The sequence below is a fragment of the Ambystoma mexicanum genome, chromosome 10, assembly GCF_040938575.1.
Source record: "Ambystoma mexicanum isolate Mex_15411 chromosome 10, UKY_AmexF1_1, whole genome shotgun sequence".
Lineage (NCBI taxonomy): Eukaryota > Metazoa > Chordata > Amphibia > Caudata > Ambystomatidae > Ambystoma > Ambystoma mexicanum.
Window position 1 is genome coordinate 1644967018 of NC_090932.1, and position 15160 is coordinate 1644982177.

The window sequence follows — 15160 nt, forward strand, 5'->3', positions numbered from 1 at the left end:
ATTTATCAGGCCAATCTTCTCAATGCAGTTTGCTGGTAAAAGGGGACTACCTACTACCTCATCTTTGTTCGAGGGAGGTGTGTCGTACAAGCTTCTTGCTTGTGACTGGATATTTGCCTGGCTGATATACTTGACAATAGGCATAGCTTGTTGGTGTAGACTCCGAGCTATGTCATCATTTGGAGAAATCGTATGCCCTATCTCTTTCATCATTCTCTGGTTTGTAGGCGATTGCATCAGAGGTCGCGTAGACTTGTCTCTCAAGGGTTGCAACCGCGGTGGTCTCCTGCTGCTCACATTTTTCACCCTCTGGCCCCGCCCTCCACCTCCATCGGGGGGGGTCCATCAGTGCCTCTTGCTTCAGGGACACAGAAGGCAGTGCAGAGAGCGGCCCACCATAAGACTCCCCAGGACCAACTTGCAGCAAGGGGAGTGATGTTTCAGTCAAAGGGGGTGTTTGCATATAGGCATTCATAATCAGCCGGGTTGCCCGAGACAAGGTCTCTGTAGTTACAGGCAAGTTTGCTGGCCTATGACCTGTGATTAGTGGGGAAGGGGAGAATGGGTTCTGTTGGGTGCCAGGGAGAGTTTGTTGTACTGGTGAAGCGGACTGGGTAACTTGGCTTACCTTGCTGTTCATGTGAGTCGTATTCAACGAAGGTGCTGGCATCCTCTGTGATGGTTTCGACATATTGTTCAAGTGTCAGCTGGAGAACTGATTTCCGCACAGGCGGCATCGGGCTCGGACTCGGTACAGCTTTTCCTCTCAGGTGGGTCTGGGGGCCCAGTGCATTCGCCATTTTTCTTCCGCTCTGACAGAGGACTGTCGTTGGTGGTTGCAGGGTTTCTGCAATCCACAGATGACGAGGTTCAGGTATTCCAAGTCGATGCTGGCTGCGGAGACCAGGCCGCCAAGCGTCGGCGAGCCCAAGAGTCCTAAGACTCAACATCTGGACTCCGCAGCAGCTCCGCGGGAAAAGGAGTTTTTAAACAGACAATCTCCACAGAAAGAAGCCTGGACAATGGTTTTTAAAATATGTCGTTGAGGGTTAAGGGGTTAAAACGGGGAGATGGAGGGGCGAGGGGTAGTGTTGGGGGTTTCTTGCGACCCCCGACACCTCCCGTAAGCCCCAGACCCCGAAGGACTCACTCCGATACGTCCTCTCGGTTCGGGCTTCCCGGTCGCTCTGACGCGGCCGGGAAATGCCCCGTTTATTTATGTTGCATGCGGCAGCGTGCAACGTCACGCCCCCGCGTGCACGCCCTGTCATCAGGCAGCACCACACTCCTCCTTTTTCCGGGAGAACAATAAACAATACTAATACTAGACACTGCAAACCAAACCAGAATGTATACATAACATCTCACGAAACCCCATGTTCAAAGCACCCCTTTGACATCCACCCGGGTCCCCTTACTTAACAGTTCTTGTCATTAGGACAATCATCCAGGTGACCCAACACGTAATCGCTGAGGTGAGCAGGTTTCCCTCGCCCAGCCCTCTGGGGGTACCTCCTGCTCACCTCCGGCACGGGTGATCTGTCCACGGGCATGCCCCGGGCCGGGGACTCAGGCAGACAGGGTGTTTCCCCTTCGTCCTCGGGGACCTCTCCTGGGTCTGGATCAGGAGGTGGATCAGTTCTTGGATCCCGAAGCTTCTTGAAGAAGCTCACGTTGCGAGTTACCGCAGACCGGCCGTCCGATGCAGTCACCATGGATCCCCGGACTGTGACGACATCCAGCGGTTCCGGCTCAGACGGTAGGGAGAGCTTTCCATGGGGATGCCTATTTTGAATGAGGACCTCATCGCCTGGCTCAAGCCGCTGCGGGCGAAGCCCTCTCCGAACGTTCTCTTGCTCTATTCACATTCGCCGGTCCATCTCGACTTGTTAATCATTGATCACCCCAGGTTCTTTCTCTCCTACCTCCGGCAGCAAGCCTCGAGGACACCGCTTGACAAATGCCTCTGCCGGGGCAATCCAGTGGATGCATGTGGCGTGGTGCGGTACACCCTCAGAAACTGGTACAGGGCTCTCTGGAGTGACTGCCCCTGAGCAATTCTAAAGGTTTTATTTAGAGACCTCATGAGCCGTTCTGCTTCACCATTGGCCCGGGGCCAGAGAGGCATGATCTTCCTGTGCACCACCCTGTGCTCAGAGAAGCGTTCGCTGTGGAAGGGCGCCCTGTTGTCCGAGCACAGCGTGTGTGGGAAACCATGGGCCGCAAACACCTTTTCCACGGCCACCATGACGTGCTCAAACGCCACAGAGTCCACAAACTCCACCTCGGGGTACCTAGAGTACTCGTCGACCAGAACTAGGAAGTGGGTGCCCACAGTGGTGGACCCAAAGTCCGCATGAACAATTTCCCAAGAGCGTGTCCCCCTAGGCATTGTCTCTATGGCAGGTTTACGCTGCAGGGGAGATCCTGCCTGGCACCAAACACAGGCCACCACGAAGTCATCCACCTTGCGTTCTAGCTCAGGGAACCACACCTTCATCCGTAGGCGTGCCTTGGTCTTGGCGGCGCCCTGGTGACCACGGTGTGCCAGGGCGATCACCTCGTCCACCTTCGATTGGGGCACCACAATCCGATCTCCGCGGAGTAGAAGGCCGGATGTTGAGAACGATAACTCCTCCCAGACCTTCCATAGTTGCTCAAGCCCGGTCCTGGCCTCCTGAGTGCGCCCCGCCAGAGCCTCCAGCACCGACTTCCAGGAGCCCTGCTGCATAGAGTGTCTTAGGATTTTGAAGCACTCATCCTCCGCTGCAGCTGCCTCTTGCTCCTGGAGAGGCATGGCATTCAGCGTGGCTGCCTCCACCACCACCCAGACGTGCTCCTCTGCCTCCTCTGCCCAGGCGTCCTGGTCTTCTCCTGCGGACGCCCCAGGGTGTCTGGAGAGATAGTCTGCCACGTTGTTCGCCCCTGGCTGGTATACCAAGGTGACTCGATATTACAAAAGGGCGAGCATCCACCTCTCAATGCGTGCCGGTGGCTTGGATGATGACCCCGCTAGTACGGGAAGCAGCGGCTTGTGGTCTCTCACCACCGTCACCGGGCGTCCAAGGACGTAGAGCCGGAAGTGCCGGCATCCCCAAAGTACTGCCAGCGCCTCGCGTTCGATCTGCGAGTACCGCTGCTCCGCATCGGAGAGGGCCTTGCTGGCATACGCCACCGGGCGGACACCCTCATCACTGTCAATCTGCGTTAGCACGGCGCCCAGGCCGAATGGGCTGGCGTAGTCGATGATTTCTGACGTTAACGCAGGATCGAAAAATGACATGGTGTCTTCAGCTGCCAGGGCACACTTTGTCATCAAAAGCCGCCTGTTCTAGCGGGCCCCAGTTCCAGATGGCATCCTTCCTTGTCAGTGCCCTGAGTGGTTGCGATCTGGAGGCCAGATTTTTAATGAATCGTCCACAGTATGTAACCATGCCCAGGAAACCTCGCACCTCAGACACAGACTACGAAGGCTGCGCCTTCTTTATGTCCTGGGATCAGGATACCCCCCCCCTTGAATACAAAGTCAAAGAATTCTATCGATGGTCGCAGAAATTCACACTTCTCTTTGTGGAGGGTGAGTCCCAAGGATTGTAGTCTTCCGAACATCTTCTCCAACCACCTCAGATGGTCTACTTCCGTTCTTGCAAACACCAGGATGTCGTCACTTATGTTCAATACGCCCTCAACCTTTTCTATAATGTCAAGATTGACCAAATTGTCCAGCTCCTTGTCGACATGTTCACGGAGGTGAAACGATACTCTTTGATGTTTCAGGGCAATGGGCTGCACCGATTCATCAATGTGTAACCTCACTGGGTCACCGGCCATCTGCCCGATCCCCCTTGAACAGTGCGGCATACTTCTTGAGCAAGTCATTAATGTCCTCTAAATAGACAGAGTATGTGAAGCTGACGATGCCGAGGGCCTCTGCTGCAGCACAACTTAACAACGTATTGGTGCTCACCGGTGTCGCGTAGAATCGTGCTGTGATTTGGGAGCCCTCGTGTTCTACTTTTGCCACAAACGCACCGTCCAGAGGGATAGGGTCAACACCACCAAAGGCAAAGAGGCGGGCCTTGGGAGCAGCCAGCTTGGGGGGCTGGTCCATGGCATCATAGTGTCCACGGGCCATTACATTCACCGACGCCCCAGTGTCCATGAGGACCGGGACTGGAGATCGGTTCACCTCGACCACGCACCTTGGCTGTCCCCTGTTACTTTTCTGGATCCCCACACTCGAGACAAAGAAGATGTTCTCTTCCTCCTCTTCTTCTGCTTCCTCCACCTGGGCATCCTCCTCAGTCTGATCCACCTGAGCGACGTTGGATGGTCGACCCTGGCGATTGAGACTGGACCGCCTCGGGCCCCTCGGCACCAACACCGGCATTGCTGCCTTGCATACCCTCAAGAAAAGATCCGGTAGCCCACACCGTCCACAGGTCTTTCCAGCCGCAGGGCATTCCGCTGGGTGGGGCAGGTCATACCCACATTTTTGGCAGATTTCTCCTGCCCTCCCGGCTCGATCCTGGGGTCCGCTGCCAGGTCTTCGGGTGCCCCTGCCACATCGCACATACTTCTTCGGTCTTGATGGGCCGCGACCCGGTCTCCATTCTAGCTGCCCTCGCCTCCGACACCTCATGGCACCTCCCCAGTTCAAGGATGCGCTGAAGCGTGATTCCGGGCTCCCTTAACACCAGGCGCCTTAGGTTGCCTGATGAACACGCCTGGATAAGCATCGTCCTGATCATGTCCTCAGCATCACCCCAAGCACAGGCCAGCGAGAGATGCCTTGGGCGCCCATAGAAAGTGACCAGAGTCTCATCGTCTTTCTGTTTGGCAGAGAGCATAACAAAACGTTCATAGACGCATTGGCGAGAGGCAGAAAGTAAGCCTGCAGAGCGGGCTTCGCCTGATCATAGGATCCATCCCCTGGCGGAAGCGATTCAAAAGTCTCTTGGACAGAGGGACCTGCCGAGTACAGCATGGTTGCCAGCCGGGTGTCATCATCCACCACCTGGGCATCCCGAAAGTACATGTCCAGGTGATCCACCCACCTCCTCCATCTGGGCCCCAAACTGGAAGGCGGGCCCCATACATCAAACTCCGGGATGGGCTGCAGAGCCACCTGTGCACGTACCTGAGCCATAGCGGGGGGGGGGAGATCTGCTGAACAGGTGCTGCTGCTGCGGGCTGTGCTGGAAGTAGAGGACCCGGAAGACCTGCCTGAACACCTGGAGGCTGTTGTGCCGACTGCACTGGAGGCAGCAAACCTTGAAGTGCTGTTGGCGCACGTGGAGACCCGTCGCTCCATCCTGGTCCTCAGTATCACTCATCAGTTTGAGCGCACAGGCACCCCCAGCGTGGAAGACAGGGGCCGCAACTAAAACACTAAGTCTAAATGACTCCAGCATGCACCATTGGAGAAACAGCTGCTGCAACACACCTCTGTGATGATGAAGATGAGTGGGGCCATCAGTCTGATGATGAAGAAGATGAAGAGAAGCAGCTTCCAACTGCTCCAAAAATTAGGACAAGAAAGAAATGTGGGCTATGTAGGCCCAGCCATTGTAGCCCTCCTTGCTTGCACTCGACGTAGGAGACCCAGGAAAATAAGAAATCACCAACTGGGCATAATCACATGCAGGTATCACTGCCTGCTGACAGGATTGCCAAAAATTAGGCCTGGATGCACCTCTCTGCTCAAACCGGAGCTCAGAGAAGTTTCACGGCCTGATCCGCAAAATGGCCGCCAGCCGCGTGGGTAACGCACGGTCTGCGGGCCGGAGCGAAGTCTCAAGATGACCTCGCTGCATCAAGAAAAAAATTGCCGGTCAAGTCACCGCTGGGCCCAGGCATAGTTTCCCCCACTCGTTGCCACTGTTGGGGGTTGCTTGCGACCCCCAGCGTCTCCCGTAAGCCCCAGACCCCGAAGGACTCATTCCGACACGTCCTCTCGGTTCGGGCTTCCCGGTCGCTCTGACGCGGTTGGGAAAAGACGTCACACCGCCGCATGCGCGTCCTGTGATCGGGCAGCGCCACAGGTAGTAGTGCAGGGGAATAGGGTTATGGGGAACACCCGCAAATAAAAAAAAAAAAAAAAAAGGGGGAAATCTTAGTGAAATGTTGAAGTAATTACTCTTGTGGAAATGACATGGAAACGTTCATACAGCCAGTCACATCGAGTGATCCCTGCAGACAGAGAGGTGCTACCTAGCTCTGCATCAGAGCACGCAACACCCCAGCTCATAGGAGAGGTTGATTGGGGGGAAGGGGGTAGGGGAGGTTAAGAGGGTGTAAGACTTGTGCATGCTTGTGGGCTCAAACCTGTTGCTCTATGGTCCTCCCACCCCTGGGGCTGCCTCATGCCTTTTCTTTGCCCACACACGGCTGTGCTTTACGCAATCTTCCACCTGACTGGCCCACTAGCCCTTCTGGTTCCCCTTCTAATCCTGAAATAACTCTGTCTCTTGCAGTCTGTCTCTGCAGCCGTTTGAGTACCCGATGTGCACACCAGATGGGATTGTCTTCGACTTGCTGTGAGTATATTCTTTTTGCGTTCAAATTCATTGCTTATTCAAATCAGATGTTCATTTTCACAGCATGTTTTGTAGAGATGTTTTCACGATTGCAAATGGGAGTCCAATGAATGTAGATGAAGGAACTGCTGATCCCTATGAGCCTGACCGTGAGAGGTGTTCACACAGCAACGTTCTTGTGGAAACACGGGGGCCGTGCAGTGCAGTGCAGTGCTGCTGCAGGATCAGAGCTAATCCTGGCTTCATGAGACATTGAACACCCCTGCTCACACACTAATGCTTCCCTGACGCACATGGTTCCTACCCGACAGAGAGCTGCTGTGCTCACGTGGCCCTGGAACACTCCCTCCAAGTCCCACGTTGCTCTTCCTACCTGTAGAAGGAAAACCAAAGACCTCCTACAGCCCATAAGCCAAGAAAACCACCCGGCAATAGTAGCCAACGGACGCAAAAGGTCGCAATACACAGCAGGGTTTGAAATTGAGGGGTGCTGGGAGCTATTTAGTTCCTGCTTGTAGCCTAAAAGAGCCTGGTTAGCTTGACACCAACAGCGACCCGGAGCTACTTTTGGCTCCCTAGGCAAACGGATGCCGAACAAACACAACTATGTGAATTAGCTCTGTGCATTTGGGACAATCCGCAAATCTAATTTGGACCCATCTACGCGACATTTAAAGGATAAGGGGTCTTGAAAAATAAACAAAATGAAGCTTGCATTTTATGTTGCACTTAAATTTGCGGAACGCTATGCACTGGCTCCTTGTCCCCCGGTAGTAGCCCCTGCTCGCTGGTTAATGCCGGGTACCCAGGAGCTGCTTTTAGCTCCTATCTAATCTTCATTTCAACCCGTGCACTAACCCAGGGCAGAGTCCTGAATCCAAAATCCAAGGAATAAGAGCCACGCACAGTTTCCAAGCCATCCAAATGTGCAGAGTCCAAAAAACCAAGTAATCCACTCTAGAGAGCAACCAATCGAAATGAGGGAAAATCCAGGAGCAATCCAGGGTACAGAAATGGGGGCGTCTAAAAGCCAGCACCACTCCAACTATTACAGACTGAAACGAGCTGGGGGCGCTAGCTTCTCTTCCATTGCTACCGAACACCAGAACAACCTCCTACACAAACTGAGAACAGGACCCTCACATGGGGCCTTCCGCAAGCAACTCAAAACCTACCTGTTTTCCCTGGACACCTAACCTAGGACAACCATAACACCACACAGACATCGGCCTCTGTCCCCATTACCCTCTCCACCGCACTGCATGCAATACTACATCCTCCTACCGCTGCAGCTGTATCTGACATGTATATAGCCCTGTGCCTGCAGCACTGCTATATACCTGCTTCCCCAACCGGTCTCCCTATACCTGTTCCTCCCTCCCTGCATCTGATTCATCTAACCAGCACCCTGATGCCTCCGGGGTCGGTGTGCTATACAAATGTTAAATAAATAATTAAATTATCTAGAGACGAGAAAAGGCGAGGCTGCTCACATGAAGGAGATCGGTTGAGGAGCACTGCGCTTGTCGTCATGGCATGGAAACGTGATGACACCACACCATTGTGTTGTATAGGGGTCACAGGGGCCTAGTGCACAAGACTCCACGTGTGTCTCCAGTCCCCCTATGTCCGTGGTAGCTGCTGACCGCAGAGGCCCGGCATGCAGACTCTGGACCTGACGCTCAGACACTCCTCGAAGTCTCTTATTCATGAACGTTGGCGAGCTCTTTTCTGCTGCAGCAAGCACCTGGCCAACTCTTCACAATCTCTGTTCTCCTTTGCAGATGCTCACAGCTGTTGGCTTTGTATCTAGAGTACGGCTGCCAGATGACTGTCAGCAAGCACCCCATATCCCAGTACTGGGCTTTCACTTTTCCATCAGTTGCCTGCTGGGAGTTGTAGTGTTGGGTCTGTTCAATTGAATACAATGAACTCCAGCAAAGCCCAGGAGTGGGTGGAGTGGGATGCTCCTCCTGATGTGGAGTCCTATGGCAGTCCTAAACTAGAGGCATCTCAACAAAGGGAGGTCGAATGCTTTCAGCTGCTCTTGGAGTTGATGCACGATGCTTGCTGTCTGGGCCCTCCTCTGTTTCAGCATGCACACTGTGTCTAAGAGCTCTCTGCAGCAGCAGCAGCAGCAGCAGTAAGGTCACAGGTTAGCGCTATATAAAACGGCCGAATAAGCAAGCAAATGCACTTGGCTGCAAGTGAAATGCTAGCCCACATTGACCCTCTGCGAGAAGGTAAGAATCCTTGTGTTCTGCCCGAGATGGAGTGAAAGAAGGTTGAGATTGTATCTGATTCACGCAGTGCGCAATGGGGATTCTTGTGTTTGTGAGTCTTTTTTTTGCTTAAAAAATGGCGACAAAAACCGAATTGTAAGATCATGAGACCTTTATTGGACTAACTCGTTGCTTTGTTGCTGCTTCCTTAATAACATGTTGGCTTGGTGCTTTTTTTACTGACTATTAAATTAATGTTTTTCCAAATGGCATCTGCTCTATTTTCAATCACCTGTTACTATTCTGCAAAGGATGGTGAACAAACTTGCCCCATTTTTTGCCAACAGGAGCATAGTTCCTTGGATCAAAAAATATGGAACCAACCCAATCACAGGAGAGGTAAGTTCTCAGATGTTACTTGGAACTTCTAAAGTGCAGCGATGCCATGTATGTAGCCTCTGGCCGCTCTGCGGGTAGTTGCAATGTGGTGTCTGCCTGGTGCTGTATTTCCTACGGTGCTCTGATGGTGTGGATCCTGGGTCTTGCAACTTTCCCCTCACACGCTAGTCTGTGTCGGATGCTTATCTCGGGGATGCGGGCTCTGTAGAGGCTTTATGTGGTGTCTGCCTGGTGCTGGTGACCGGAGAGGTAAGTTCCCAGATGTTACTTGGAACTTCTAAAGTGCAGCGATGCCATGTATGTAGCCTCTGGCCGCTCTGCGGGTAGTTGCAATGTGGTGTCTGCCTGGTGCTGTATTTCCTACGGTGCTCTGATGGTGTGGATCCTGGGTCTTGCAACTTTCCCCTCACACGCTAGTCTGTGTCGGATGCTTATCTCGGGGATGCAGGCTCTGTAGAGGCTTTATGTGGTGTCTGCCTGGTGCTGGTGACCGGAGAGGTAAGTTCTAAGATGTTACTTGGAACTTCTAAAGTGCAGCAATGCCAATTGTGTAGCCTCTGGCCGCTCTGCGGGTAGTTGCAATGTGGTGTCTGCCTGGTGCTCTGATGGTGTGGATCCTGGGTCTTGCAACTTTCCCTCACACGCTTGTCTGTGTCGGATGCTTATCTCCAGGATGTACATTCTGTAGAGGCAGTGTATGTGTCCCTTGAATAAACAAGTGGAAATCCTGCGTGACAGTTGAGCAGTCGTTCCAGTGTGGAAGGTGGTTTTCAGGATGCAGAGGGCAGTGCCTTGTGTGTCGGTGTAATGTAAAGTAAAGTGGTCTTTTATAGTCTGGGTGTTACTAGTTTGGCTGCCTCTTGGCCTATGGCTTTGGAAGAAAAGGAAGCATTTGTGTTTATGGGAGGAAAGCGAAAGGCATCTGTACATTGTATGGTGTTGATGAGCGCATATTGGAAACACAAGTTTCTGCTTGGGATGCTTTGGGGTGTGTATATCCCGAGGAAAGCCCCTAGGTGCTTGACTCCCTACCAGTGTGGTCCACCAGGAGATCGGGTGGTTTGAGGCTAGTGGTTTGCAAGGAGTTTGTGTGGCGGAGTTCGTTTAGGTTGGTAAGAGGTACTTCTAGGCTTTCAGCTGCAATCTATGTGGCGAGCCCTATATTTTGTGTCGGTTATTGAAAAGGAGCTGTTGAACAGATTAATGGAGAAGTACTGCCAGGATCTTGATCAGACCACGGGTCCTAGTTGTCCACTTTGGTTTTGGTTTATGTGCATTTTAGTTCTCTCTGGCGCATCTTGAGCCGGTGTCTGATAATTCTATATGGGAGAAACTGTTCCATGGGTCCTTCTGGACGCAGCCCTCGAGCTGGATTCTCAGTTTGAGCGGGAGCCGGTAGAGTGCCCAGCGTCCTGTATGGGAGGAACTGTTCCATGGGTCCTTCTGGACGCAGCCCTCGAGCTGGATTCTCAGTTTGAGCGGGAGCCGGTAGAGTGCCCAGCGTCCTGTATGGGAGGAACTGTTCCATGGGTCCTTCTGGACGCAGCCCTCGAGCTGGATTCTCAGTTTGAGCGGGAGCCGGTAGAGTGCCCAGCGCCCTGTATGGGAGGAACTGTTCCATGGGTCCTTCTGGACGCAGCCCTTGAGCTGGATTCGCTGTTTGAGCGGGAGCCGGTAGAGTGCCCAGCGCCCTGTATGGGAGGAACTGTTCCATGGGTCCTTCTGGACGCAGCCCTTGAGCTGGATTCTCTGTTTGAGCGGGAGACGGTAGAGTGCCCAGCGCCCTGTATGGGAGGAACTGTTCCATGGGTCCTTCTGGACGCAGCCCTTGAGGTGGATTCTCCATTTGAGCGGGAGACGGTAGAGTGCCCAGCGTCCTGTATGGGAGGAACTGTTCCATGGGTCCTTCTGGATGTAGGCCTTGAGCTGGATTCTCTGTTTGAGCGGGAGCCGGTAGAGTGCCCAGCGTCCTGTATGGGAGGAACTGTTCCATGGGTCCTTCTGGATGCAGGCCTTGAGCTGGATTCTCTGTTTGAGCGGGAGACGGTAGAGTGCCCAGCGTCCTGTGGTGATGTGTTCCGAGCACCCCTGTGTTCCCAGGAGGCTTCCCGCTCCGTGTTGTGCTCTTTGTAGAGGTTCAGCACCTTTTCTGGGAGGACTAGGTAAATGCTTAGAGTTCTAACGTGATAACTGCAGGTGTACTGAGGCTTCTGTGTAGGAACGTTGGCTATGCAAAGAATGGATCTTTGATGAAATGGGCAGCTTCTTCTGACTATTGCTTTCGTTTGTGGCTTGAGGAGTTGCCTATCGTTGCCAAATGAGGTCAGTTAAAGGCATGGAAAGACTTTGTACAGTGTAGTGTGGTTCCGTCTGTATGTGCACAACTTTTTGGGAGGATTTTGTAGATGTGCAGCTGTAATATGCAGTGGGATGAAGGTGGTGGTTGTTGGCATCCGTGCTCTTCATAAGTGTGCGCCGGATGGACGAGAAGCGTGATTCCATTACTCTCCTTGGCCTGAATGAGTTTTCTCTTGGGCGTTCATTTGTTGTTTTGCTCTGTAGCAAGTGTTGGTAATAAGCAGCCAACTTGCAGAGCCGCTGGATTGGCCATGGAATTATTGAATGGGGACCTACACACTATGTAACATACTACACAGTATGTATCATAAATCAAGGACATACGAAATAGCAACACGTCCATTGCACACCTTTACTAACCTCACAACATCGCTCAAAGATGGGGATTGTGTTTGTTCAGATTCATTGAAAATATTGACTTTCACAAAATGTTTGTGATGTTTTGTGTAAACAAAATGCATTGTCTTTTTTATACGAAAACATTTTTTGAGTTTTTATATTTACTAATTAAATTATGTTTATCTCTATTTTTCCTGTCTTGATACATTGCCTGACATGATTGATAGCACTTATTGCAACTAGACACACCTAGTACGTGTGTAGGTGGGTAGCTTTTTTTTTTAGTGGCATTTTTCTATATATTCATTTGTATCTGGTCCTCGGCCACACAGCCCCCTAAAAAAAGAGGACTCCCCACCTCTAATTGCTTGAACTTCTCATTATTGAATGGAGGACAGATTTCAAGGCAAGAAGGAAGGGGCAGCAGGGGTGATGGAAAGGAGACAGAGAGGGTGTGGGGGTCAGGGAATTGTGCCACTCTAGTGGACCATTTTGGGGAGGGGAATTGCGGGTATCCACCGCACTCCCTGAGGAATTTGGGAGGCAGAGGTGGGTGAATCTGCAGGGCTGTTGGGGTGGGGAATTGTACCCGTATGCGATGCCAGCGGCAGACCATGAGGTCTGTAGAAAATTGGGATTGCTGCACCTTGGAAGCAAATGCCTACAGGCGGTGATGTCGGTGTTGTGGAGGAACATGCAACCCTTTTTTGGGAGCATCTAAAGGCTTCCATTGGGCAAACGTTTTTTGTTTGAAATCTTATGATTTATGAAACACCGAAGAGTATAAAAACAAAGCTAAATAACAGTTTGCATTAAAAACGAAAAGGAAAAAAGCTACCCTCCCCCGAGGACTCCATTCTCTCCCTTCGACTAACTCATTCCTCCAAGAGCTTTATTGGGAGAAATGGAGCCACTTCTTCTCCATACTTCCCCATTTATCCTTACCCAGCCACCGTCACCTTTCTGGCAGTATGGCTATTAGCAGCTCCACAATCCCTCCTACTCTACCGATCGCCAACCGCAAGTTATATGTAACACATTACCGATATCCCAAAACCCTGTGCTTTTTCGCCTCAGAGTATCCCAAACCGTATTCTCTCCTTACCTATCCAATTGGCCCCTGGATTACATAGTCATCAAGCCCAGTGCTTATCAAACAAGTTGACCATTGTTGGGGAGAATTCTCATCTCTGTGCTAATTCCCTTTAACATTTGAGACCCTCAGCTCTTTTGCTGGACTTTAACCTGGAGTGAGTGAGACCTTTTTCTCACTCTCTCGTGTGTTTTTAACCTGATTTGGATGATATGTTTCCACTGTCTTGGGAGTCTGGCAAATTCCGTAGGCATCTACTTTTTGTATGGTAACAAACAGCACCTTTAGTGCAGTGTCACAGAGAAATCATTTCTCATAAAGTTTAATTACCTTTTTTTGTGTGAACTACGGTTCCCAAGACCAGTAAAGTGAAATGGACTTTACTTACCCTTTCCCTTAGTAGGTCCAGCACACACCATCTTATGTGGAGTGCTGGGGGGCTACTTAGTAGCCCCTTATGCTACTCTCTCTTGTAACATTTTTTATGTTACCCTCACTACGTTAAATGGCTGGTGGCAGTGGTTTAATGTTCCTACCATTGTGCTTTTCCAGCGCAGGCTGAACTATTATCCATATCTTCTGGTCTTATGCTGTCTGATTGGGGGATCCTGGTCTCTTCCAATTGGCTGCTTTCAAGAGTCTGGTCACCAAATCGCCCTGTCTCTGTGCATGTGGGTAAATCACCTGACTTGGTTTGCTTAACCAGCACCGTTGAGGGTTCCTATGGAATGCTCAGTTTGGTCATCACTGCGATTTCATTCAGTTTCTCCCCCGTCACAGATGGCACATGGATTACTCCAAGCCTCAGAGAGGGTTTTGATTGAACTGTCAGTGTGCCTACGTCCATCCCTCACTCCATCCGGCTCATCTTTCTGCACCTCCTCCTCACCTTGGGCGTCCTTAGCAAATCATATCACATCACACTACATAAAAAGAGGCAAGTCCAAACGTTATTAGTACAGTCCTGGTATCATTGGCAAACCCTCAAAAAGAGATAACTGTGACAAATCCGAAAGCCTCGTCCCCGATTCCCTGGAGGGAAGTTTCTCCTATGTGGCCAGAGAAAGGCTGTGAAGCCACCTGACTCAGCCCCCCCAGGGTCAATCTGTGGGAGGACCACGCAGGGAAGACAAACTAATGGGAGGCTGAGGGATATTGCATAAAAACAACCCTTCAGATATATCTTTTAGTAACCGCTGTGTACCTTTTTCAACACTAATTTATGGCTTATTGTAATGTTGATGGTGAATTTCGACGTTTGTGTAACCAACAACACTGTTTGCCTCTTCCCACTCCTTTCCAAGTACTGAGATGAGGAAGAGGGATAGAGTGATGTGGATGCCCAGAAGTGGTAAACCAACACTGCGTTCTAGTCGTTCGAGAATACAAAATAAGACTGGGACATTTTAAGAGGACACAGGGAGATTGAGAGCGCTAGAGAGCGAGAGAGAGAGAAAAGAAAAGCAGGCAGAGAAGCAGCGAGACTGGGAGACGCTGCGACTAACTTGCTCGGATGCTGGGAAAGAGCGGACTTCTGAACGCTGTGAAGGCAGAGACCCGGCGTGCATAGCAGTGAAACCGGGGGAAGTTTGCTGCATCTGTCAATGGCAGCTAGAGCTGCTGCATGCCGACGGAGGGAAGGCTGGAAGCGGAACAGCTCCCAGAACTCTGTAGCAAAGCTGTGGGTGAAGTGCGAGGAACACCGAAGCAGCCACAGAAGACTGTTAAGCCCGGGGAGAGTGAACAGGTTACCGGGGCATTTCAGGGTGAATGCTGCATACGATACCCAGTGCGTGAGAGACCAAGAGAAGGAAGTTGAAAAGTTGATAGCAATACAAACATTGTTATGAGTCTAAGTAAAGCCGATCTAGTGGATACCAATACAAATATTGTTAAGAGTACAATGAAGGACAGTGATACTGATACGAATATTATTAAGAGCCAAAGCAAGAGAAGTATAACTGAAACAGATATTTTTAAGAAAGGGTCTGTGACCCAGCATATGAAAAGGATTGTTTTCTGGATACAACAGAGAGTGAATGAAAGGTGGAAAAGCCCTGGCAAGATAGTGAACCAAGTAATGTGCGATTCTGGGACCCACAGCCAAGTAAGAAGGTTGTAACACCCTGGCAGATGAGTAAACCAGGGTTAAGACGAAACAGAAGAGAAATCGGGGATTCAACAATTTCAGATTGGGATTTGAACACTGA

At 51.3% G+C, this 15160-nt stretch overlaps 1 protein-coding gene across 1 annotated transcript in view; it reads left to right on the forward strand.

The window, feature by feature from the left end:
• Window positions 1-15160, forward strand: part of PPIL2 (peptidylprolyl isomerase like 2) — a 737332-nt gene that overhangs the window by 71725 nt on the left and 650447 nt on the right. Inside the window, exons 4-5 of the mRNA XM_069620060.1 lie at window positions 6477-6539; window positions 9109-9160. Coding sequence (XP_069476161.1) covers window positions 6477-6539; window positions 9109-9160 — 115 coding nt within the window. The remainder of the gene's footprint in view (window positions 1-6476; window positions 6540-9108; window positions 9161-15160) is intronic.